This window comes from Rhinichthys klamathensis, unplaced genomic scaffold, assembly GCF_029890125.1.
Source record: "Rhinichthys klamathensis goyatoka isolate OS25496 unplaced genomic scaffold, OSU_Roscu_1.1 h1tg000169l_1, whole genome shotgun sequence".
Lineage (NCBI taxonomy): Eukaryota > Metazoa > Chordata > Actinopteri > Cypriniformes > Leuciscidae > Rhinichthys > Rhinichthys klamathensis.
The window spans coordinates 2,961,273-2,989,232 of NW_026606700.1; the positions used below are offsets into that span (position 1 = coordinate 2,961,273).

The following is a 27,960-nucleotide window of genomic DNA, read 5'->3' on the forward strand; positions in this document are numbered from 1 at the left end:
TTGTAATGTCTTTATTTAGTCATTGGATCAGAGCTTCTGTAGCCCCTCCTCGAGACCGCTGCTGTACTTCCTGTACGCGGATGATGATGATGATGATGATCGGGTTATGTTAATTACATAAGCAAAACGTAAAAGCTTCGCGGGAAAAGGTGAAAAAATGGCGACGTGCACTGACTGCATTTCTGCGCCGCTTGTGCTGTAAAAACACCAGAAACTCCCTTAAACATCGCGAATGGGACATCGGGCTGCCAGAGGAGGACTATCTGCACTTTTTGGCGCGTTTTACCCGCGGGACTGGAGAGAAATCAAAGCGGTAATCTCAGCGCGAGATGTGTTTGAATGTGACCCGATTCAAAACCTGCAGCATTAGTGCGTAACAGTCACAGCTGTAGTGCTCTGACGACCTTATTCATGCATATGAAAGAGTAATACTGTGTTTTTGTGCATGTTGTGTTTGATTACAGCCAGCATGACAACTTGTCTGAGTCCCCGAGAGAAGTTTTAGCAGTGCGCAAGTTTTCCAGCATGCACTGATGATGTTGCATGTCTTCAAATGGGGAGGGAGTCAGTGCAAAGATTCGTAGTTGGCTATGATTTATATACGCAACTGAACTAATAGACTTTTTAGAAGTCGGCATGGCTGTTAAGTGACTTTCTTTTTAAGCAGGCTTTTAAAGTTGATGCAATAGCTTTCTGTCACGCAGAGAAAAGGCATGCATGTTTTATTCTTACAGTTACAGCACGGTTGCAGATTGTGTGATTCTTGGTCGGCTGGTTTCGATTGATTTGAATATTAGAAGTAGAAGAAAACTGGCCGAGATCAGTAAGTCTGAAGATCACATCCTGACGATGAGTCAACCAGCTCAGTTTCTCTGCTGCCTTTTTAACTCATCAGGGTTGAGACTGAGTCAGGCAATATTCCCCATGTGCACAGTTGTGGTTGGACGAATCTATTTGCAGTTCTACAGAATTCCTGCAGGTTGTCAAAGCCATCGAGTACATTCAGTACACTTAACTTACCTGCTGTACTGTAGGCTACATACTTGCACATTTTGAGTTTGATTCCTAACCAGGGGGTTTTGAAAATGCTTAACTTTGCTGAACCTGCAAAACATTTAAAGCTATAAACGTCTTCAAATTAATAGATCAATAAAATACTTAATATTTAATATAATAATGTTTGTTATACAATTAATTAGATGTAATATATAAATTACTTAATATAATTCATTTTAAATAACAAAAATGGGTTTAATGTGTTCGGTTTTTATACATTTGTTTGGATAACACTACTAGTAAGTGTTTTTCACCCACAGTATTGATTGCAACAAAGAAGGTATTTATTGATTCATCCATTTTGTCAACTTCTGTATATACGTTTTATCAACTATATGTATTGTCAAGTGAGTTGTTCAGTTTGTAGCACAAAAACCCAGAAGAGAATTTGTATTTCCAAGCTATTGGTTTCCCCGGGAATTTCCTATGGGTTTTTAAAATGGCATTTATGCGTCAAATAAGGTATTTGTTTGGCATTACTTTTGTTTTACAAAAAAACATATTTGACATTTTGAAACACTTTTTTTGTAAGTATAAGTTACTATATAAGGACTATAGAAGCATGTAAACTCGTCCTTGTGGTTGTTGTAGTCTGTAAATTGTTGGCAAATGACGTTTTTAAAAAATGTGCACGTGCTGTAGTCATTGAATGGATATTATGAAACTCATATTAATATAAATTATAATATCAGTTAAAAGGACACATTTCTGGTTGGTAATTATTAAAGAGGCTGTGTAAAACAAATAATCTAGTGCATGATCCTCTTTTTAAAATCACAGCAGTGAGTGGAGAAATCTAAACCTAGATGACTGTCCTTTTTCTAAGCTTTAATTATGCGAGATGTGCTGTGCATTTAGACCAATAGTGCTCTGCATTTAAGCTTATTGATTAATTGTACATATAAATCCTTAAACCCCCTTTTTCCATCTGTAAATAAATACGTTTGGGGTGAATATAGATTGTAAAACAACTGGCACAGAAATAGACATCTTTGACAAGAGCCTTTTCTGGGTGTTTTTTCATAAATGCAACTGAACTGGGCAAACCCCCTTATTATGTCAGTGTTTATCTTGGTTTCTTCTGGAGTTTTTATAGAGATAAGTGACCAGACCACTGGTCACTAAGGTTTCCATATTTAAATCATTTTTACATCGAAAAATACTCTTAAAAATTCCAATAGATTATGTTTATATGCAATATGATGCAAGTATTTCCATTTTTGTCATCTCTGGGAAACATCACATGTGATAAACCTGATGTAATCATTGTGTGTGTTTTTTCTTTGCATTTTACCACTGACCCACAGGAAGTGTAGGTGTTTCTACAGTCAGCATGTTGGAATCGGCCTGTCGGGACGGATATCTGACTGTCGGGTCGGAACCTCTAGAACCCAAGCACCTGCTTCCCAAGAAAGAGAAACCCTGCAGTGACCAAGAGACCAACTTGACCGTGGGCCAGTACGTCCTGTGCCGCTGGTCTGACGGCCTTTACTACCTGGGCAAAATCCAGAGAGTGAGTCGCTGATGCTCTGGGGGTCTATATAAACCTGAACTGAATCTGTTTTATTGCACACACTGTATATCCTCCTGGGACACAGCAATAAAACGTGTTGGAATTGAGTTGTGATACTACTTGGAGCATTAAAAACATACGATTAATTTTTTTTTCTAAATATCAATTTAAACAGATAAATCAGACATAGTCTCGAAACTGGTTTTTACCAACATTTATGTATATAATATTTGCTTTCTGATTTATTTCATAATTTGTGTAAATGTATAGAAAAATGTCATTATGTACGTGATTTGAGTGGCAACTTCCAATGGAAAAATAGGATAAGAGCATTTTTGTGATATTTAATCCTGTTCAAGGTGAAAATAAATTCTCAAAGTCCTGATGTACCTTACAAAGGACATGTGTAAAAGAAATGAAAAAGGAAATCATACTGTGCTTTGAAAGCCCAGGATGTCAACTTTAAGATACACCAGATTTATAAAACTGCCATGTGAAATTCCCAAAAATCAATGTTCCCTTCTGAGGACAAAAATGAATTGCTGGGTCCCTGGAGGAAACATGCAAGAGATGTTCATGACCTGATAGCACATGCTCTTAATCATGAATAATTCATTTGGCGAAGACATATTTATGTTTTTTTTTTACAGTCTTATGTTCGCATTTCACAACACAAACGTTTCTCGTTCCATTTCCCTATAGGTGAGCACCTCAAAACAGAGTTGCTTTGTGACGTTTGAAGACAACTCCAAGTTCTGGGTGCTTTGGAAAGACATACAGCATGGTGAGAGGACTGGGTGGAAATGCATTGTACAAACCTGGGGTTTTTAAATCGTTAGCTTTTTAAAGAAGCAACAATATTCATCAGCAAGCTAGAAAGCAGATATATTGTTTGATATGTCATTGTGTCCTGTGAGATGTCTGTGTGACGCTATGGTATTAGCGCTTTGTGACGAAGTAACAAGCTTTATTCTCTCGCTCTCTCACACAGCTGGTGTCCCTGGGGAAGAACCAAAATGCTCAGTGTGTTCTGACATGTCTCTAGTTCCTGGTAATGAAATCCTTATCTGCGGGAAGTGTGGAATAGGTGAGTGAGGCAGACCTAGCTCTTCACGTAGCACATAAAACCTGGATATATCAGAGGAAAAAAACTTGTTTTTGCTTTTAAGTCAAGTCAAGTCAAGTCACCTTTATTTATATAGCGCTTTTTACAATACAGATTGTATCAAAGCGCTTCACAGTGATAACATGAAAACAATATAACAAAAACAATATAACAATATAACAAAGTCTGTTTCTAAAAGAAATTGCGTCAACGTCCACCTTAAGTAAGGCAGATCAATAATATTATTGAATATTAAATGTTAAATGTCCCCAACTAAGCAAGCCAAAAGCCAAGGCAACAGTGGCAAGGAACCAAAACTCCATCCGCTGACAGAATGGAGAAAAAAACCTTGGGAGAAACCAGACTCAGTCGGGGGGCCAGTTCTCCTCTGGCCAACGAAGGAACAGTGCATGATTCGGGCAGCATTACAAGTCAGATTGGATCGGAACATTTAGAGTATTTTTTGGAAGTCCAAGTATGCACGCCGGTCTTAAGACGAGTTGTTGAGGATCAGTGCCGTCCACCATAGAGAGTCCATATCGCCCGTGTTGAGTCGTCACTTCATAGGCTTTGTGATTGGAGCATCTGAAGTCTCCGTGAGAGGCTGGATACAAACTGGAGCTGACGAACGCCATTTTCTCGGGACTCGCGTCCCGAGATAACAGCAGAAAAGCAAAGGGAAAATAATTAGCGTAGCTGCTGTTCATAATGATGATTTCCATAACACAGGCGTAAAAGACAAAACATGAAGACAGTGACTCTTGCGTCCCAAAATCACCCCCCTCCGTCCCCCACTCAACTCAGCCCAGCTTACTGACCTCTACGTCCCTCCTGCTGCTGAGACCTAACCACAATCTCACAATCTCTCCGCAACCCAACCATACGCGCCAACCCGTTGACTAAGGCTGTCGAGCCCCACTGGTTTTAAAAAGTAAAGATTCATGTTGAAGAACTGTTGACTCAAAAAAACTTATTTTACAATAAAATGTCAAAAAAGTAAAAACAATAAAAGTTATTAGTAGGGCTGGCCTTCACTAAAGATTTTTCTATTTGACTATTAGACGTTCATTCAAGCCATTTGTCGACTAATCGCACGTTTATATTAATTTAATTACTTAAATATACTGTGGGTGGAATAAAGCCTATTCTGCACTCAAGCGCACACATAAAGCTTGCAAAGCACCGCCAAAAGTATTGATTATGAATTTGTCGGAAAAAATAGCAAGGAGACATTTTAATTGTTAATTAATAAACTAGTGTTTTCTGTGTCAGTGTCGGCTGCAAAGATGAAGTTGACGATGCTGACTCGCCATTTCCACAGTCTAGTGGACTCGCCTTTAGAGAGAAATGCACCTTTGATACGGATTACATAAGCAGAGATTATTTTCAACTGCAAAATGTTTTCAAATTGGCATTTCAAGCTTTCTATAGATATATTTCTCATGTCTGTGAGGAAAGTACCATGAATTTTGGTTAATTTTTGTAGACCCTTTACAGTTTCGAATGATGTATTGCTTACGTGACCAAAATGAAGTATTTTAAGTTGTTTCCGCTGTTATCAGGAAACAATGCAAGTTACATACAATGTTACGGTTTAACTGGTGACCGGTTTAAGTTGTGACGCCAGATGTGAGCGCTTAACCGCATATTTGTCAATTCTGAAAGCCTGTGCAATACGTCCATTACAATTAAACCTTTTCACTACATGATGCTGTCGCAACTTAACTTTGATCACCAGTTAAACCGTAACTCCGGCGCCTCCATGTCGTGCAGTAAGCGCTATACTTTTGCTTCCACACTCCACACAAACACTTGGATATGCGCCTAATAATAGCGCTCATTTATTTAGGTTAACTCTAGAGCGAGCAGCCATGTAAAGTTGCTACTACTTGCATGTTTCAAATGACAAGCCATATTTGAGGTCGATAGATGATAGGCGAACGTTTGGATTTCCTGCCTGACGCACATTACCACAAGGACCCGCCTTTAATGGTTTGTCCCTCACAGACTGCATGGCTTCGCCACTTCCTGTGGAGTTTTTTTTCCCCCTGCGACTAACCGAATAATAAGCCTCTTCTTGTTGTACTAACGTTTAGTCGACTAATAGGGGCAGCTCTAGTTATTAGTGGCATTTGGAAAGAGAAGCATCAGTATTGTTATTACTCATCGTACTTGGGATTTGGGATTTGAGTTTTTGAGGTCATTCATATATTACTTACACCTAAAAGTTGACCTTTAGCAGATATACAAATTTAAATCTAAATTCCTTCTCTTTCTAGAAAACATCACAACTTTATTATGACTAGTTGTGATCATAGACTGTTAAAAAAAGATGGACGACGCACCTTCACTCTCTTCCATTGTAGTAAGTGAAGCCGCCAGTGTCCCAATATGGAGTCTGGAGTCTGCGCAGTAGTGAACTTGGAGCCCAAATCTGCACAGTAGTGAGCGCGAGGTGGAGCCGTGATATCAAGGTCCCGCCCTCACTCCTGCAGAATCGGTTAATTCAGTTTACTGCAGAACAACTTATGTCTGTGTGAAATAAGCAGTTATGGAATTAATTAAAGTTAAAGCTCCAAACTCCTCCTCCTGTCAATCATGAGGTCATACCCCCGTTTTTATAGCATCAAATAACTAACTTGAACTAACATCAGCGTGATAAAAACTGGCAAAAATGACCATCTTTGTAAAAAAATAATTTGAAGTGTAATTTGATTGTTTAGTTTGTCTCGCATCATTACTTGGAGAGGGCGGGGTTTATGACCAATACTGCAACAAGCCACCTGGAGGCGATTGAGGCGCTTTGGCTTCACTTTTCAGGACTCGTGTGGTACGCTTGGTTATGATGATGATTATTATCATTATTATTATTTTGTGGGATTGCTGTGTGGCTGATGGATTTTGTTGGTTATTTTTGTTGTTATTATCGGTCCCACTTTATATTAAGTGGCTTTAAGTACTATGTACCTACATTGAAATTAATCATTTGATACAATAGACTTATTGTGTACATACATGTTTTTACATTGTACTTATATTTAAAAAATATCAGCATGTAATTACAGCTGTAATTAATGTATGCAATTACATTTGTAATTACACTGTTAACCCTTTCCTTACACCTTAACCCACCCTTAAACCTACTCATACCACACCTGTCTCTAACCTTCTCTTGTCACTCCTCAACAGCAGCAAAAGTGTTTTACAATACAGCATCCACACAATAAGTACATTGTACTTATTTTTCGATGTAAGTACATAATACTTAAAGCCACTTAATATAAAGTGGGACCGTACTGTAAGTTAATATTTTATGTAGATTTGGATGGGATGGCAGGGTGGCTGATGGTTATTCAGTTGGTCAACCACCTAGCATACACCCAAAAACTAACTACACAGCCACATCCTGGCAACCACCCACAACAACTTAAAATGGTAGTGGTGACCAAGGCTGTAACCATTTAACTCTGAGGGGACCAAACTATTTTATTTTTTATTTTTTTTACATCACAAAAATGATGCTATATTTAAAAAAAAGAAAAGAAAAGTTTAGTAGTTTGCATCACTCAATATTACTTTTGGTTATTCAACATTTCTATCATGAAACGGTTTACAATTTACGTTTAGCTTCTGTGAACAGTAAAGCCCGGCACTTTGATTTGATTGGCCAAATCTTTGGGTGGGGGGTGGTGGGGGTGATCAAATCAAATCAAATATTGCAGTTTGGCGATCTTAATTTTCAATGTCTATGCTAGTTACGTCTCTAGTTACTTCTGCATGATCATGCAGCACTCACATAGTCTTCAGAAAATGTAGAAATCTAGTGATATAATTGTTGCTATGACTTCTTGCATGATGTAATTGCTGGGGAACTCTTCTGCCTGTGTGGATACAACTGATTAGCATGTACTTGTGATAATGTATTTTAAAAGAATGGAGTGGAAAATGTGGTGCAATTTGCATTATAAATGCCATAGGATCTACAAAGTAAATGGAGAACTATTCTGGGTGTCTTTGATGACTAAGGGGGTTCGGTAAGACTGCACTACATTAATGACTCGCTGGGGACGCAGAAGTGGCTCTCTGAAGTCTCAAGGATTAGTGTCGACTTTAGCTCTGCTGTTCATATTTACACATCTGATTGGGTATGAGTAGATTTTTTTTTTGTGCTAATATTTGTCCTCCATTCTTCCACATGCTTGCCTTGCATCTTCAGGCTATCACCAGCTCTGCCACTTGCCCCCAGTGGAGAGCTCAGCTGACCTGCCCCCATGGTTCTGCAGGAAGTGCATTTTTGCCTTAGCTGTGAGAGTAAGTCCTTCTTATCCATGTGTATACACTATATTCCCTTTCCGTTTCCATATAAATGAATGGGGATCAGGGAAAGTATGTTGCTGACATGTGTGTTTCATGTGTGTGGCAGAAAGGGGGAGCTCTGAAAAAAGGGCCAATCTCCAAAGCGCTACAGGCCATGAAGCAGGTGCTGACTTATAATCCAGAGGATCTGGAGTGGGACTCTTTGCATCGTACGAACCATCAGCAGTGCTACTGTTACTGCGGAGGACCCGGAGAGTGAGTCTGCCTCGTCTCTTCTCGTTCCGGACGTTTTGCGGTCTTCCTTCTTTCCCTGCTAGAGATCTAGGCATTATGAAAACACTGAATGGATGTCAGATAGTTAAACACGAGTTATACATTTTTGCCTGGTTTCACAGACAAGGCTTAAGCCTGGTCCCAGACTAAAATGCATGTTTGAGCTGTTTTAACTGAAAGCAACTTGTACTGAAATCTTAATAATATGTCAGTGCCATTGTTTTGAACTTTGACTTGTTGTCAAGGTGCACACCAGTAATGTTTTTTTTTTCTAAGGCAAATATATTTATAAAAGCTACTTAATTGCCCTAATTGAACTAAGGTTTAATCCTGGCTTAATCTAAGCCCTGTCTGTGAAACCAGGCCATTATGTTTGACAATAATGACAATATCCTCCAGAGCAGTGTTCATACCTACAAATTACGGTAGTCGCTTTTCGGCTAAATTCTACGTTTTGAATCAAAAATGTTGTTCGTGCAAATTGTATAGATCCGAAGAGTTTTTTTTTTTTTTTTGCAAACACAGTAAACCTCAAAAGAATTGAAAATGGGTTAATTTCCCAAAGACTGGAGTGAGACCATGGACGTCTCTCTTGTCGCTGCGATCTTTTGTGGCGTGACAGATCGCTGTAGCACCTCAGTTCAAGCGAGGCGGCAACACGGAGCACATGTGAACCAATCATCTCTTCCGCTTTACTAGTTACAACACAAAATAAACATGAATGAACATCAGAAGGTTGGGTTTTGAAGTTGTCCTACAGCCTTTTTTCTGTTTTCTCCAATTTAAAAAAAAATATTGAATACTTTCTAATATTGAGCCAATAGAGGACGCTAGGGCGCCCACATATTTTTCACCAGCCGCCACTGAAATAAGTTAAGCTGAAAATGAAAATACAGTCAATGCAGCAAATGTTTCATTAATTGGACTGATATGGTTTGTTTGCACATGTCAGTGAAATGCAGGAAAAAACAGTGAGGAAAGCGTGACAAATGCACTCGGTTGCCGTCTGCTCACTCAGCGCAAATCATTTTGATCAAAATAAAAAATGCATGTGTTATCCAACAAACGGCAGAACAGGGACTGTCGCTGGGTTTCCAAAAAAATACAGACCCTACTTGCTTTGTAGCAGTGGTCATCTCATCTGATTATTATATCACAGTCTGCCACACTGTTCAGGATCAGCTCTATATGTGCGCTGTGACACTGAATCAAATGAACTGAAACTTCATAAGTTAAACACAAGTTATACATCTTATGCTTTACTTAATAATGACAAGCACAGTTTTGTTACTGTTAACTACTTAAACTGAAACTTTAATTGAAATGAAGCTTAAATAAAATATAAATATTAGATGAAAACTTAAACTAAAATTTGAAATGGTGCCTTGGCAACTAACTAAAATAAAATACGTTTGAGCTGAAGTACTAAAACTAAAACTGAACTAAAAAGATTTAAGGATAAATAGAAATATACTAATAAAAATGACGAAAGCACATAGCAAAATTACTAAAACTTAAATGAAAATTCAATTGAAAACTGAAAATAATTAAGCGAATAATAAAATTAATGAATACCTCGGTTCCTCAAGGGGCTTTTAAAAAAAACAAACATTTTAAAGTTAAATTCATGCACTTTGAGAGTTCCAAATTAAGAGCTCCATCCCATATTCAGTGTGCAACTTGAACAAAGTCTGTGCATTTTGATATAGTGTCTCAGTCTACATTACACAACATAAAATACTAATATGATTCAATGACATAACACTTCAGTTGTTTCAATACTGGAAGAATCAGCCTTTTTGAACAAATCTCTTGAATGAATGATTCAATGACAAATACATTCTTAACAGTCACTTGTCGCCACCTACTGGTGAAACGATGTAGTTGATACAATCGTTATTTGCAGCACCAAGTTACTTTCAAAAGGTGATTTGGTGGTCTATTATAATCGCCACAGTAGAAATCAGTGTTTATATCCAAAGTATAAACTTTTATCCCAGTAGTTCTGTGATAAATGTAATATTTGCAACACAGAAATAATGATATTGTGTGGTTGAAAAGACGTTTCATACATATACATGACAACTGCTTTCTCTGGGTCGGCGGCAGCTCAAACACAGATTTGAATGTTCTTGTGTGATTCTGTTAAATGTTTAATAGACACAGGCGTTTTGTTGTCATTTAGGAATGAGATCACCTGGGTGTTTTAATCGAGATTGCAATCTTTTACTGGTTAACTGTGCAGCTCTATTACTCGTGCTTGGTCTATATGAGTGGTATTGGTGCGTCCCTACACATGTATTGTAGTTCACGCTCCAGCTTCAAGAAACATCCAGTTAATGCTGTGCTACTGGTTTTTCTATTGCTGCTGTTCTATAGACACACCATTTGAATGGAAAAAATAGAGATCTGAGCATCACTCCATCACACCACCCCCTTAGTTTTGCTTGTTCTTTTATTTTTTCATGAAATGTAATTGGTCTGTTTAGGTCTTTGTGCTTTGTGTCTGATAAGAAACAATCGACAGTTCATTTCTTATTCTCGATTGTCCCATCAGGTGGTACCTGAAAATGCTGCAATGTTTTCGCTGCGAGCAGTGGTTTCATGAGGCGTGTACGCAGTGCCTTCAGGAGTCCATGATGTTTGGAGATAGGTATGTACAGAGCTTCATTTATCACAAACTTTACCACAACAAAAGAACTTACATCTTTGCATCAATACTCTGCCATCCTTCAGTATTGATTTCTCATAGTTTCCCTCAAATCAATGAATTTTCCTGAAAAACAATTGGCTTTAGATCATTAAAGCAATGCTTTCAGTGATTGTGTCATGGCCGAAGGGTATTTTTAGGCAGAACTTGGAAGTGGAGTGCATAAAACCTGCTGGAAATCACTGTAACGCATAACATCATGTGGCATTTGGTTTTATAAAACAGCAACAACATTAATATGATGAATAAATAAATAATCAATAAATATTTAAATGGCTGAAGTATTTAAATAATCAAAGTAAACCATTCTTAGAGTTTTTGTTGAACCAACTGCACTCATGGCGAGCAACACGTTTTTCTGATTGCATGGTTTAATAAAATTAAATAATGAAATCTCATTGGTCGAAAATCCAGCTCCACATAGCTGTAAGCCTCTGATTAGCTGTGATTGTGTCATGCAGCTGAGTCACGTTCAGTGTGTACCGACAAATTGCTCGTTGCTGGAAATTGCTCTTTGGTGGCTTCGAACGGCGAATCGGTCCAATCAGATTTTAGGGTCGGCGTTTTCCGTTTTATAATGAAATATAAGCCGTTGCTTTTCAGAAAGACCAATGAATGCAATAACCAAAGTGAAATTCTATTTGCAACATCTCAACAGTGATGATTAGTGAATATTGCGACAAACTTTAATGCGTCCTCGCACACAGGCAAGATTACATGCATTAGGGGATTTTTTTTAAAAGATCATTATGACACTGTCAGGCACAATTTTTCTGTGGCCGCAGAAGCATTTGCACCTCTCCAAGGTATGTCATTTAAATGACTCCATTTTCTGTCTTTTCTCTCCCAGGTTTTACTTGTTCATTTGTGCGGTGTGCAATAAAGGAGTGGAATACATCAAGCGGCTGGCTCTCAGATGGTAAATGGGCAGCTCTTCTTTCCCCCCTCACGAGTGATTGTGCCCAGATCTGTGTCAGAATTATACAGTCAAAGTGTCGGATTTGATTGATACAGGCCGGAGCTCTCGATCCGGAGCTTTTTCTTTGGTGCTCCCGGCTATCTCAGAAAGTAAAGTGGGTTCGATGGGTTTTTTTCAGCATAGAGTTTGTCTAGACACTGATTCTTGCTTTTTGTCCCAAATGAGAAATAGCCATTTAAACCAAAGATTTGCTGCTGAGAGGATCTCTTATGATAGCAGGGGGATTACTCTTGAAATACAGTGAGCTGGATGTGCTGGATATTTAGGTATGAAGTCAGTCTCGGTTCGGATTTAAGCTTTATCCTTCTTAAAAAGTCTGGTGTGTTAAAATGGACCTTGCCTTGTGAACAGAACGGCACTCTATTTAACGTTTACCATGTGACATTTCATGCAGATTTTGGCAGTGTCATTTGATCTAAGAGCATTTCTGCTTTAGGTCTAAAACATCTTCAGCTTACTCTCACACTTTAGAGCTCTAAGTGGCATTATGCAGGAGTTTTTTTTTTAAACATTTTTTTTTTCATTTACAGGGTGGATGTGGTCCATCTTGCCCTGTACAACCTAGGAGTCCAAAGTAAGAAGAAATACTTTGAACTGGAAGAGATCCTTACCTTCATCAGCAACAACTGGGATCATTTCCAGATGGGCAAGGTTATATATTCAAGCTTTTTCTATCCAAGATCATTATAGGACAAAAAATTAAAGGTAAAGTCTGTAACTTTTAGGTAGTGATTTGTCTGGTAGATGATTGCGGTCATTTCTAGGAATTGAAAAGCAGGTCCTTTGAAATACGTAGTGAAACTTTGCCAGGTGTTTTATATATAAGAAAAGAATATATGTATTTGCAGTATAAGTACCAAAAACTATCTCAATATATTTTTACAGCTCATTTCTCAGGAGCTCTGCCAAGAACAGGTCGATTTTGGCCTGTCTAATTAATATTCATGAGCCTCTCTTCTGATTGGCCGGTTGTTTTCTGAGTGACGCACGGCCAGGCCAACCACAAGTAACTTGTAGTAAGCTGTGGCTTGGTGATGCTCACAACACAAGTAAGGTACATAAAACACCTGTAATGATGGTGATAAATTATTTTTTATTAAACCATAAACATTTACAAACATAATTTATGTTTAATTTAACATAAAAGCAAGCATAGGCTACTGCTGGCATGGTTTGGCTTGACAGAAACAACGCAAAGTGTGCTCCCTTAATAATTCCTATAAAGCTGACATCTTAGCTCATTGCGATCTCACAAAGCTCAGTTATTATCAATGAAGCTGACTGCACAATAAACCTTTCATAATGTCAACACTTTGTTTGTTATAATCAGAGGATTTGCAAGAAAACAGCACATATGTCCGTGATTATCTACATTGCTCAACGCTGCAAACATGTTATAAATAGAAACTCGTTCTGGCCTGTAAATCGTTTTTTAGTTTTAGTTATTCTTGTTGCTTTTGTGCAACATATGAATAACAATTTATTTGTTTTTAGATGTTTTATTTTTTAAATATATCTCTTTTGCGGGAGTCCCGCAAATCGTTTTATTGTCCCGCAACCCACACACACACACGAGTACCTTACCGCCCGTGCCGATCAGCGCTTTATAAGGCTTACACGGAGGGAAGATAAAAAGCGAATGCCATCGAAACTTTTTCTGAAGACAGTCAGTTCCCTCTTATACATTCATAGAATTCGCCTTTGGCTAAGCCACACCCTAGAATGTAGATTGACCAATCACAGCGCAGCCAAGAACGAGCTCCCACAGAGGTCCGACACTTTTTCACAGCGCTCCATTGACTTTAACACAGGCGTCTCATATTTTTGGTCTCAGCAGGCTATTACCGTCGTAGTTTTATCTAAAATATGGTTAAACGTTGTGCCTGGGGCATTTGTAACACAGATACGCATTTCCCAGAGTAGTTTGAGGGGGGTGTGCGTTTTTTTCCCTTCCCAAAACCGAAGTCAAATCCTGACAAGTGTCGTCTAGCACACGCTGCTAATAAATACAACGTTATACTCGCGTAGTCCGTTTCCTTTGTAATAACGATTATAGAAGTGAATAGAGACCTACCCAGCTTTGTATGAACAGTGTTGCTCCTTGATATTGTTAGTCCCAGCCTCCGTCTCGATTAGTAGGATATGCGGTGGTTCATTTTTTGACTGACCGGTATGCTTTTGCCTCTATTTGGATGCCTTGTTGTTCCTTGCGTTTCACCTGTATGTCATGAATATAGCCTTCGAACGTATATTGCAGCCCCTTTTGACTACTTCTATCGGACACTTTATTTGCTGCTTTATAAAAGTTTGATAAAATTTCAGCAGGAAGAGCTGTCACAGCATAAGCCATGTTGATACCAGAGCCCAGATGAAGTTTGTTTGTCGGACCTAGCAACAGTAACTAAGGGGGGCGGGGCTTAGCCAAAGGCGAATTAAATAATTCATTCTTAAATTGTTTCATATCATTTCTCTCAGCACTCTGCCTTCCGTCATGTTTTCACACAAACGAAACCTACGCTGCATGCTGCGCCTGCGTGAGACTTAAAGGATTAGTTCACTTCAGAATTTAAATTTCCTGATAATTTACTCACCCGCACGTCATCCAAGATGTTCATGTCTTTCTTTCTTCAGTTGAAAAGAAATGAAGGTTTTTGAGGAAAACATTCCAGGATTTTCTCTATATAGTGGACTTCAATGGGGTCCAACGGTTTGAAGGTCCAAATTGCAGTTTCAATGCAGCTTCAAAGGCTCTACACGATCCCAGCTGAGGAATAAGGGTCTTATCTAGCGAAACTTGTCGTTTTCTTAAATTAAATTAAAATAAATATATATATTACATAATGCGTGGCGCATCGCAGAGCTAGTGCAAGACGAGCATTTGTGGTTAAAAAGTATATAAATGTTTATTTATTTTTTTAGAAAATGACAGATCGTTTGGCTAGATAAGACCCTTATTCCTCAGCTGGGATCGTGTAGAGGCTTTGAGGCTGCACTGAAACTGCAATTTGGACCTTCAAACTGTTGGACCCCATTGAAGTCCACTATATGGAGAAAAATCCTGAAATGTTTTCCTCAAAAACCTTCATTTATTTTCAACTGAAGAAAGAAAGACATGAACATCTTGGATGACGTGGGGGTGAGTAAATTATCAGGAAATTTTAATTCTGAAGTGAACTAATCTTTTAATGCTGAAAATAGCATTTAAACAGAAGGTTTTTTCCCCTTTTCTTTGCTTGAATTATGTCTTTACTCATTCTGATGAAAACTGACCATGATGAAGTGCTTGATCAAAACTTAGAAGTCCCGATAGGGTTTTTTTCTATTGTTGGTTGTTATTTTGCTAGATTGTTTGTAACCACATCTGCATGTTCATAAAATAAATAAATAACCTCACATGAAAAGTATGTCTCGGCAAGCTACCTCCAATCAGGACGACTGGTAGCTCACGGGCCGCATGACCGCTTGTCATGTGTAATCTGAGAAAACAGCATTGCTAAATTGCAAGACTTAACTATAGCGAAGCCAATGGGCTTCATTTGTCTTCATTGAAACATGACAGCTCAAGGCAACAGCAAAGGAAATGTCTTATAATAAAAGCCCATATCACACCGTCAGTTTCTCTCAAAGACTTTCTCACCTATTTCAGCTCTCCAATACCCCTCTGTCTGAACGAGGCCAGTTTATTCTTGATGCCCTCAACAACTATAAAAGCAAGTAAGAAAAATGTTTTCCTGTGTGTGTTTTTATAAATATATTTAATATACTGTATATTAAAAAAAATGTAAGAACACTTTTCAATGTATATTTATTCTGACCCCCTTTTTTAGGTTTCTCTGTGGGAAGGAGATCAAGAAGAGGAAATGCATTTTCCGACTAAGGACAAGGGTCCCTCCTAACCCTCCATCTAAGTTGTTCCCAGAGAAGGCCCAGAACAGCGAGGGCCACAGGGGCCACAAAAAAGGGGCCAGCAGAAGCAGGTTCATTGTTTAATTTGCCTTATCAGTGCCTCCCATTTTTAATGAATGAGACCACTTGTTGATGTCACATGGAAACATTGAAATTCATCATGAGACTGATCCCAATTAAATCTTTTAATTGTTTCACAGTGCTATTTGTTTATTATTTATCCAGTCGGCTGATCATAACTGAGGTCTTTATAAAAGGGAATTTAGATGTTCGCAGTGCTTTGATAATGTAATGAATGCACTGAAAGACACTTGGCTTCTCCCCTATAATTTTATATTTGACAGCCACATCTCCTTTTTAGGATTCAATAGTTTTTGCTCTCAAATCTGTAATGACATGTTTAGTGGGTGGAGATGATGCATTGATTGACAGTTTATTTAGTTCAGCTGTTATTATGCTCAATTATGTCGACTGAATGTTTCTCTTCTTCCTCTGTTGCAGTAACTCTGTTCCTGCAGAGAAGCGGAGAAAGAAGAGGTCCAAGTGGCTGCTGGAGGATGCAATTCCTAATGTAAGCTTTTCACCCGGGTAACATTTCACTGCGTCACCAGCCGTATAACATGACCTTTCTTGTCTGGTTTAAATCTGTGTTCTGTTGTTGTTACAGTTACTAGGTCTGTATAATAAAAAAAGGTTCTGGGCCAGTTGCATAAACATTGTAAACAACTAGCAGTTAGCCAAGGGTTAATATATATCTGATTCAAAATAGGCCAGTCTATGAAATGATATTAAAAGGTTATGACCTTAAAGAACAAAAATGATGACTTACTTGTAAGACTAGTCTAAGCAGTTTATGAAACAGTGTATTTATTAGTGGTCGAATGATATGAATCGCTCAGTGGCTAACATCGGTATCTAGAGATGGCCAATACAATGGAGTTCAAAATGGAGGTCAGGTTTTTTTTTTTTTTTTATGAATGAAAACTTTATTACAGAATATTTAAATGCTGTTCTTTTAAACTTTCTATTCATCAAATGATTTTTTTTTTTAAAGTGTCATGGTTTCCACAAAAAAAATAAGCAGCACAACTGTTTTCAACATTGATAATGATAAGAAATGTTACTTGAGCAACAAATCAGCATATTAGAATGATTTCTGAAGGATCATGTGACACTGAAGACTGGAGTAATGATGCTGATTATAACAGCAATTATTATAACAGAAAACAGTTCTTTTAAATTGCACTAATATTTCGCAATGCTGTTTTGACTGTTTTTGATCAAATAACTGCAGCCTCGGTGAGCATTAGACACTTATTATTTCAAAAACATAAAACAATCATACCTAGCCCAAATTTTTGAACAGTAGTGGATTTCTGAACAGTAGTGGGGAAAAAAATCTGAAATTAAATAAACCCTAATTTTGCTAAGAAATATTTGAGAACAGGAAGTGTTTGATATCCATTCACAAGATTATCAGACACCGTTAACTGGCCAGTTGGGCATCATTAGCACAGGATGATAGTAATCTTAAAATGGATGCATAATTTATGGATTCACAAACTTAGTGTACCGAACCTCTTTGACCTAATATATATATATATATATCATTTTTTTATTTTTATTTTTTTATAATGATTTAACAGCATATTCACGGTTCTGTTAATCGTTATTTCATTTTGATGTTTTTATTTTCAATGTTTTATTTATTGTGATTTTACAATTTTATGATTTAATCATCAGCTTTTCATCAACTCACAAACACTGGCCTAGCTGATTTATATTGATCTATCACTAAACCATACACACACACACACACACGCACGCACGCACGCACACACACACCCACACCAACACACACACACACTAAATAATTCAGTTTGTGCAGTCCTCTTGAAATCTGATTCATGCAGAGGTGAAGTGTTGGACTTCTGAGACTATGTTTGACCTGTCAGTCCAAATCTGAGCTTCCCTTACTGAGATTTTGTGCTCTAGCACTTCTTGAAGTTTCCTGAATTCCTCGATAGTTCAATTTCATGCAGCCAATCGTTCATTTCTGCTACTTGTTTCTTTTTTTCTTTCTTTTTTTCTGCCATTTTCTACAAGGTTTCTTATGTACTGACTATTAAATTTAAATATGACCCAAGCGAAGTTTACTCTTGGTTGTCTTCTGGCTCTCTTCATCTCTCTCTAGCATCTTCCCTGCGCCCCGTGGTGATCTTCTTTTTATTCCTTGACGCCTGCTGCCATGCAGACCTTGCATTTCTCCCCCTCTTCTCCTGTGTTGTTTTGTCTCTTTCTCGCCTTTGCTTTCCCTCCCTCATATTTTTTTCTCTCCCTGTTGGTGAAGCTACTTTGAAAGCCATGTTACAAGCTACTCATGATTTCATGTAGCTGAACTCGAGTCAAACTAGCCTTTAGTGCAAGAATTCAGCTGCACTACAATCTACTAACAAAAAGTATTCACGCTACTGACAAAATCTATTGGGTTACGTCGCTACTTTAAGTTTGTTTCTCCCCAACCCTCTCATTCTGTCTTTCTAAATTTTCTAAAAAGGATTACATTCATCCTCTGAGGCTTTTAACTGACAAATCCTTCTGAGAGGTCTCCAGTCCCCAGACATGCTTTACTTGAACTACACATCTCGACACTCCAGGCAGCACGGCTAATAATGCCAAGAGCAACTTCAAAGACGGCATTAGAGTGACTGTAACTACCATGACGGCTCTGATCGTCATAATCAAAGCTGTGGTTATCGTCATTGTCCAAATGACAATGAGTCGATGCGGTGAAATGAATTTAACGTTGCATTTCATGCTTTGTTTGTGACCTCATCGCAGAATGACCTCACCTCTGCCTGGGGCACCAATCATCACATGGCCAACATCTTCGACTTCACGCTGGACGAGCTGCAGAGTTTAAAGAGGTGAATTGAACTTTTTGTTTGTTGCCCTTTTTTGTTGCTAAAATCATTCACACAAGTCCAAAGCTTTTTTATTTCATTATTTTATTATTATTATTATTATAATTTGTTTTATTTTATTGAAGCAAGGTGAATTGGGATTGGCCACTGGTATGAAATAAATATAGAATTAAATGGTATATTATAATGTAAAATTCAACTGATGTGTGGTCACAGATGTGAGTATATAATGACTTTGATATAATGTTTATCATCCAATTAGAATATAGTCAAAACTATTATATATCGATAAGAAGTATAAAATATTTTATAATATTAAAGATTTTTAAGGCAAGGCAAGTTTATTTATATAGCACATTTCACACACTATGGCAATTCAAAGTGCTTTTACAGAAAATAATTAAAATAATCCTAAGATATAATCAAAAAAGATGAAGTATTTAATTCACATGTTTTTTTTTTTTAATTGTCCACAAATAGCCTTTACCTCATGAACATATAGTGTAAAACTTTTTTGTAATTAAAAATAACTATACCGTCATGTATAAGTTAGTTATTTTTGCTGAAAAACGTTTACACTATATATATATATATATATATATATATATTAATATCTTTATATAAAATATTGGTCATACCACTCTTCCTTAATGTGAATAAAATCATCACAGTAAGATAGTTTATTAATCCACGTTTGTTTTTCAAGTGTTTCGCATTTTAAAATTGGTGTGGAAAAGCCGTAATATTTCATAATTGATTTGTCGTGGTACTAGTTCATTATTTACCCTTGTCCTCTTAGTGACCTAATAATTCATTAGGACACGTCGTAACAATTAAGCACATAATACAGATATCTGCATGCTTCGGGTTTGATGGCTCATTTGATACGACTGCCCTTTCATTTTTTTTGATAAAGTCGCCTCACCTGTGCTAAAACTGGCAGAAATGAATCGTCCCCTTTCCGTCAATGTACATAATGAGGTCTCAATCAAATTCAGTCTCACGGCAACAGACGGCACGCTTAACCTTTTCTCATTACCTTTGATTTGAATCCTTAAGCATCTATTTATTGGCTTTCGAACAATCATGCTCATTTGCATCCATTTTCCTTTGAAATATCAGAAAGGTCTTTCACTGTTTCCCCAATCACAACCCCACCCCACAGAAAATATATTTTTTTTATCAACACGGTTGGTGAAGCGATTTAATTATACTTTTCTGTAAAGGTTATCATCTCTCAAACAGGCCTGAATAATGAGAGAATTGGAAACACTATTGGGGCAGACAAAGCTTTGAGAGGCGAAAGCGGCTGTCTGGGAGGGATTGTTGAAGAGTATAAAAGAGAAAGCTGGAGTTGGTTTCGGCCATAATAAAAAGGGCACGTTGGGTTTCATCACAAAGCCGTGAACTGTAGTTAATGACTGCCATCCTTTGAATGGTAGTCCTGATAAACTCTGGTGTAGTCACAATCCCAGCGCTGTATAATGTGTTGAATAGCAAGCAGCAGGTCGGATCAACTGTATTCTTTTGTGTTCTTCAGGAGCCCTTTTGCTTTGGCCTCTTGAGTATGACTGAGAAAGATTTAAGATTAGTAACATGAAGTCAAATTGAAACAACATTTTCTCCAATTTGTATTGTTTTATGTGACTATTTGTGATTTATTTTGATATAATATAATAATAGTATTTATTATTATTTTGAATTGGCTTTTTCAGTTTTAATTTTTTGTTTGTTTGTCATTTTTATTAGTTTTTAAAATAGTTTTATTTAGCTTTAATTTATTAAACTTAAACTTAATTTATTTGAATTAGGTGCCCAATTTTCTTTTAAGTTTTTCCATCTAACGTTTATATATTTTATTTTATTTCAGCTTTATTTTAATTAGCAAAAAATTGTTTTAGTTAACAATAAAAACACTGGTTTCAATCAATTCCTCATAAGTAAAATCAAGGCCTACCTATTTGCTGTGAGATGTGACAATATGGAAGTAAAAAGGGTTGCTAACTGTGTGTTAACTTTCATGTTGACTGTAAGTATGTGATGGTTTTGGTTTTCTGTTTTTTGATTCTTTCCTTGTCTCTATATCTCTTTATGGATTTGTCCATCTTCATTCTTAGCACCAGTTCAGGACAAACATTCAGTTTGGACCAGGACTCCACCGACGCAGCCAGTACTTCTGGTTCAGCCACCACCAGCGTCTCCTATGACTTCAGGTACTTTTCAGTTTCTCAGTTTCTTCAGATCTGCAAATTAACAATGTTATGTATTACTATTTTCTAAATAAAAATAATCTTTGAAATGTTTTCTATATTTGCCAACTCTCTGTGGCACTGACTAGATTATAATAACCATGTTCTGTCGGAGGGTCAAAGCAGACATAATACAGTATATATATACAGTATTTATGCACATATCTTTACACAGTGAGGCACCTTAACTCACCCAAGATTCGCACCCTCACAGTGTTGCAGAAAAATGAAGATGCATCGTGATTTTTTTGGGAATCAGATTGCGACTTTTTGAATTGAAATAGAATCAAATCCCTAGGTGCATAAAGACACCCACCCCTATGTTGTATATATATATTTTTTTATGTATGTAACAAAAAAAAAAAACACTTGTGAATGTTAATTTAAATACACACTCTTACAGTATGTTAGGTTTAAGTTTGAATGTTCAAAAAACACATTATTTTTCACATATTTTGAAAAGCGCAATGTGCTCTGATTGGCCGGCTGTACCAGTGTATTGTGATTGGCCAACTGCTTTGAGCGTGTTTCGTAAATGTCATGCTCCTAATGGCGCTTTTCCACTGCTGGTACGGCTCGGTACGGTTCGGTACGGTTCGACTCGGCGCGGAACGGTTCGGCTCGCTTCGCTTTTCCACTGCGTGGTACGACTCGACTCGGTACGGCACGGTTCGGTTCGCTTTAGCTCGGTTGCTTTTCCACCGCAGTTAGTACCTCTTCAAAGTGGGTGGGACTGATCGTTATTTTGTCCCTACACTGTTTGTAGGTCCGGTGATAGCCGTGTGCGGCTAAGAGCTGAGCTACTTCTTGGAACACTTTTTCATTCCGTTTGGCCCATCCAGCTCTCGCTGGATCCGCTCCTCGGCAACCAACGAGAGGAACGTCTGCACCTCGTCCACTGACCACGATTCAACCATTTCTTTTTAAAGTTTAAAAAACAGATGCTACCGCGTTGGCTGTTGTCTACTGGTTATTTAAATCTAGCGGGTTTAGTGTCCAATGACGCTGGTAGTGACGATTCTGTCTGACCAATCAGTGATCTGCAGTGTTTTTACGTCACATTTTAGTACCGGTACGGTACGCTTGGAACCTCAACAGACCAGGTACCATTTAAAGCGAGCCGAAGCGAGCCGTACCGTACCGGACCATGCAGTGGAAAAGCACCACAAGTGAGCCGTACCGAACCGAACCGTACCGTACTATGCAGTGGAAAAGCGCCATAATACTAACTGTGAGTTTCAACACACTACTAACGCAACTAAATGAGGCCTCCCCTTTTTTTGTGTATGGCTTGGGTGGTAATTTTTTAAATGAGGAATATTTTGCCATGTTCCCGAAAGAAAACTCAAGACTACAACAGAGGCGTTCAGAACAGAGGGAGTTCAGAACAGAGGGAGTTCAGAAACAGTGTGCACTTATAGTGAATAGCTCCCTTTGGAGTGAATTTTTACCTTTGCAGACATATTTCATGCTCAAACAGCAACACTACACACGAGAGAAAGTTGAAAATGAAAAAAAGCATAATAGGTCCTCTTTAAAAAGGAACTGAATGCATTAACATATTAGCTAATTGAACGCATCGCAGCTGAAATATAAACTTGTTTAGCCACGGGGGTGTAGATTTAGCAGCTGGTGTGATGTAATCCTTCACAGGCTGTTGCGAATCACCCGTACTCTCGTACATCCTTGCAACAGTGCGATTCAAATAAGTGAAGTTAAAGCCATGCATGTTTTCAGTGGACCATTTTCCGAACCCGCTGGTCCCCTGTTGCCATGGAAACCACGGATGCTAACCCTGTACTACAACTTAAGTGGTATTGCGGTTCCATTCAATGCGAGCTTGAGGTGTTCTGGGAGGTTCTAATTTGTCTTGACTTTTGAAGTGGTGACATCAATGATATCATCTAAACCACTGGGCCAGCAGGGTGCCTCTAAACGCTTTACTTTTTAATATACATGAGCTCGAGCAATTGTCAATTTGACTCGGGCTCTGGAATGACCATGGTGGGTTTGCTGGAATTCCAGGCCTGAATCCTCTACACCTTTCATCTTGCTCTTTCACAAGTGTCCTCTTCACGGCTACTGCAGCGTAATCAATATTGCTGTAGTGGGACAATTTGGCAGCGCGGCTGTCACTGTAGATTCTCACCTCCTCTGCTGGGGTTGCACTCCGCTGCCCACAAGTTAAAGAGGAATAACAGGCGTCCATCAACACCTGATGTTGTGTGTAAACCGCTTCTGACAGCTCGCAGAGATATATGGTCAGATTATGGGTTATTTATGGTTATGGCCACTTGTTTGCTCCTGTTTATTTTAAAGATGGAGTCAGTGGAAGCTGAAAACGGGAGTGAAACCATGTCTGAGCCGAGATTGCCATTAGGCAGTTAGGAATTTTGATGTCGGCCTGTCAGCTTTTGAGGTCTCGAATCTGGCTTTCCTTTAGCGCTGAAGGTCAGAGATATTTTCCAGGTATTTTCAACCTCCCCTGTGGCATGTTAGCAATTTACCACAGATTCATTGGTGTTATGCAGTTTTACCCAGACTCATCCCTCAGTGTGTATTCATTTAAAAGTAAACTTAAAATGAAAGTTGAGGGGTTTAAGAGACAGGGTTCACTTGGTCATGAAAAACCTGGAGATAGCAGGGAATTTGACATTTTTAAAATGGAAAAGTCTTGAAAATTAATTTATAAAAATGTGAAATAAATTGTAATTTCCCCCCTTAATTTGTTTAATATGTAATATTTGATGTAATAAATAATATAAAATCTTTTTTCAAAATTCTTAATATTTAGGATTCACACATAATATATTTAAAAAAATTATTTGTATTTTATAATTATATATTATGTCAATAGTGAATATGTATTTTACTATTTATGCTCATGCTTGAGTAGACTTTTTAATAATAGTTTTTTTTTTTTTTTTTTTTTTTTAATTATGTGAATTCAACATGAAAATGATCTGCAAAGTTGTCTGAATTGTTGTTTTGAGATGCAACTATTTTTTTTTAGATGGGTACATTTCCAGCATTTCAATTATGATTTTTACAATTTATATGATAAAATGTGTTAAACAGATTCAGTGTTATCTGTGCATGAAATAATCATACAAAAGTAACAAGATTTGACTGGCCACAGCCTGAGTTTAAAAAACAAATCTAACCGATTTTAAATGATTTTTAACTTGTTTAGCTTCCATTTATAAAAGTGGGTAACACTTTAGTTTAGGGTCCAGTTCTCACTAATAACTAGTTGCTTATTTGCATGCATATTATTACTAGTATATTGGCTGTTTATTAGTACTTATAAAGCATATATTAATGCCTTATTCTGCATGATCTTATACTACATCCCTTAATCCTACCCAATACCTAAACTTAACAACCTCACTAACTATTAATAAGCCGTAATTAGGACTTTATTTACTATTAATAAGCAGTAGTTTATTGAGGCAATAGTTAACAGTTAGTTAATAGTGAGAATTGGACCCTAAACTAAAGTGTGACCTAAAAGTGTTTACTGTATATTTGTTGATTGTGAACAATAACACATTCCTTTAAATGAATAGGTCACCTAATAATTTACTTAATTATTATTTTTCCTCATGTCATCAAAACAGCACTGACATTTTTATCTGCTTAAGATTCTAAATAATTATTAGAAAAATAACGACTATTGATGACTAATGACTAATAATGATGATTTTTATATGCGGATGAACCATTCCTTATGAAATCTTTTTACCTCTAGCCTGTTCCCTTTCGTCTTCCTCACAAAGCTTTATTTTCATTGTGGAGCGTTATTGACACTGTCGAGCAGAGGTTTTTTTCTTTTTTTTTTTCTTTTTTTTTGAGTCACCACTTCTTCTGAAGCTCTTCAAATTCCTGGTAGAGATGCCTCATGTCCTGCAGGCCAGATACTTGTACAGTTAGTAATCCCTTATACTTGTCCTGTATTTTTTTTTTGTTTTTTTTTGTCACCCACTGCGCTCGGCCTGGAGAAATCACAACCAAAGAAAGCAAAGGCCTGTGCGCAGAACATGAGTTGGATGGATGGCTGGTTAGAGACTGCCAAACGTCCCCACTCACTCTTTGAAATCTTTCCCATAGTTTGTCTTATTTATTTTAGGATATGGAATGCTCATTAGTATTCTTGGAGTGTTCCTTAGGGTGTTTAGAAAGAGGCGGAGAGAGAGGGTGGAGGAAAATAAACACGACTTGGATTTTCTCGACTGGAAAAGTTGTGAGGGTCGACAGATCCCTGTCCCCTACTGTGCATCCTAGTTGTGGGCTAGATCAAACACTTCACAAACACATATCTGCTTTCTGTGCTTGGCTTTCATGTACTAATACTGTTTAGCTCTACATCCCATTTTAGCTGCTGTAATGATTCTGAAATGGAGGTTCTCAGCATTGGATTTTGATATCTTGCTGTGATTTCCCATGTTACACATGCCCTTGGGCAGAAATGTGTGGTCATTACGAAGCTTATGCAGATTGGAAACTCCCCAGAAGATTCGCTGAATGAAAAAGAAAAACCTTAAAGTCCAGTTCTGCTGTATGACCTTTAAAATGCCACAACGCCCACAGAGGCAAGTGAAAGGGGACGGCGAAGTAAAATTCAGTGTTAAACAGGGACATCTTGTGGTGGACCGTTTCAGTGCATCTATGCAACTGCACCTTTTTTACATTAAAGTCATATTTTTTTGTTGGATAATACATAGAAAAATATTTAAGTAAGCACTTTTTACCTGAAATAAAATAATAGTACAAAATACTAATATTTGTAGTTTATAGAATGTATACTGAGCAGTTTGTATACTGAGTGTATTTATTTATTTTTCCTCACTCTCTTTTTAATAATAAAATGATAGCAGCAAGTATGCAGCCGGTAGTAAGCAAGCACTCCGTTCTTGATTTGTATCCGTCAGGATTTGGATTGTGAAGATTTCAATCTCCTCTGGTTACATGAGCAGAAAAGATTTGAAATATTATGAACAAACATTTTTTCCGGTGACTGGCAATTTCTTATGCTTCTTATGTTCTTTACAGGAAAAATGTGGGCAGTCGGAAGAGGAAGTTGCCCTCCTCTAATTACACTGTGCTGGCCACAAAAAGAGAGATGGTGGAACGTGAGCTCAGCCCCATCAGCATGCCTGGAGAAGAGAGTAACGTCATGATGGAGAACAGCATCGACAGCCACACCTTTGAGAGCATCAGCGAGGACGATTCTTCGCTGTCTCACCTCAAGTCTTCCATCACCAGCTATTTCGGGGCGGCCGGCAGGCTCACCTGCGGGGAGAAGTATCAGGTTCTGGCTCGTAGGATCACACCTGAAGGAAAGGTGCAGTATTTAGTGGAGTGGGAAGGAACCACACCTTACTGAACATCACAGAACAGCAGATGGATAACTCCCCATAGTCTTTCCCTACATCGCTTTTCTGAAAGCCATAGTTTCAGAGCTCTAGTTTTGTTTTTGTTGTTTCCCCACAAACCACATAAGTGTTTTTTTTCTGATATTCTGGTCTTATATCAAGTCTTTGTTTTTCTTGAAGTCATTTACAGTGTCTTTTTAGGGCACTTTAAACATCACAAACATGAATCAGTCTGGTAACGCATACTCACTTTACACAGTATAACAGCCGGTATTACAGTAGGTAGCAGATAAAGGACAGTATTACGTAACATGAAGTCATTCCAGTTTAGTTTTTCAGATTCAAACCGTTTAAGAGCATTCGCCCCTGTGAGTTTCAGTTAAGTTTTGAGTTTAATAAAACATGGAGCGCTCATCTCCAAGAGTATTTCTGCAGAAGGAATATATAGCGACATTTATTTGTTCACCTAAGATTAACAGTGGTACTTTTTAGCTGTTAAAATATTAGTCAGCACTTTCGTTCTTTCCTTTTCAACCATAATATTTGAATTTGTTCTTGGTGATTATATAACCAAAGTGAAGCAAATATTGCTTTGAGAAGTATTTTTTTTTTTTCTATTTTATATACTTTTGTATGCTCTGGCATGTCAGATTGGATATACAAGACCTGCTTTAAAAAAGCAGAAGGAAACCGATCGTCTGCATTTCATTTCAATAGAATCTAGGCTCTTTACCCACATGTGACCGTCAAATCAATGTTTTCTACAAGCTATCCAAAGATTGTTGTTATATTTGAGCTGGATCTGTAAGGGGATTCGTCCACTTATCAGATTATTGGATTGACTGGAAAATTGAAAGTAATGTGAAGTTTTAAAGCTGTCAGGTTCTATCATTTGACTTCATTAGTTTTATAGTACACAACATTACGGTATTAAAAATACTTTATTATTTACATGTATATAATTGGATATAAGATTAGCCCCATTTTATTATTGCACTATTAACATGTTTTATCAGCTATGCAAGCTATTATTGGATAAATGTACCTATATTTTCTAATTGATTTTAAAGGAAAAAATGTATAAAAATATATTTCAAGTATTTACTTTTTACTTTTATAATATTACCCCCAATGGAAAAGCATTTGTGAAATTGAACACAGATTGAACAAAACAATTTTTTTTTTTTTTTATTAAGTTTTTGTCAACTTGATCACATTTAAAGAGGAGTTTTATATTTTGGTTACGAGTTTAACAAGGTTCAGAAGAGAGACAAAATGTATTTGTATAAGATTAAAATAAAATAGTTTTGAATGCTTTTATGACTATTTCTATACATCACACTCAACGTTGTACATGGTTAACATGTACGTTTTTTTTGGAACAGTGTTCAAACATGTTAAATGTGTAAACTTGCATGTGTCATTATTCATTCATTCCTGTTTCAGACCATTAAAACAGTTTGTCAGCAATAATTTTAAAGGTGTGATCTTGTGTGTTTGTACCATCATTTTCACAGGTGTGACATTCTTTATTTTGCATAATACACAAATAT

General features: G+C 37.4%; 1 protein-coding gene across 1 annotated transcript; it reads left to right on the plus strand.

Annotated features, from left to right (window-relative positions):
• Positions 1-66: 66 nt before the first annotated feature.
• Positions 67-27,880, plus strand: phf19 (PHD finger protein 19). Its single transcript, XM_056259706.1, has 15 exons — positions 67-313; positions 2,364-2,569; positions 3,272-3,353; positions 3,561-3,656; positions 7,891-7,985; positions 8,098-8,246; positions 10,822-10,917; positions 11,825-11,893; positions 12,484-12,604; positions 15,600-15,667; positions 15,781-15,930; positions 16,361-16,430; positions 18,701-18,786; positions 20,901-20,996; positions 26,085-27,880. The coding sequence occupies exons 2-15, from the start codon at positions 2,390-2,392 to the stop codon at positions 26,416-26,418; spliced, it is 1,692 nt and encodes a 563-aa protein (XP_056115681.1). The 5' UTR covers positions 67-313; positions 2,364-2,389; the 3' UTR covers positions 26,419-27,880.
• The last annotated feature ends 80 nt before the right edge of the window (positions 27,881-27,960 follow it).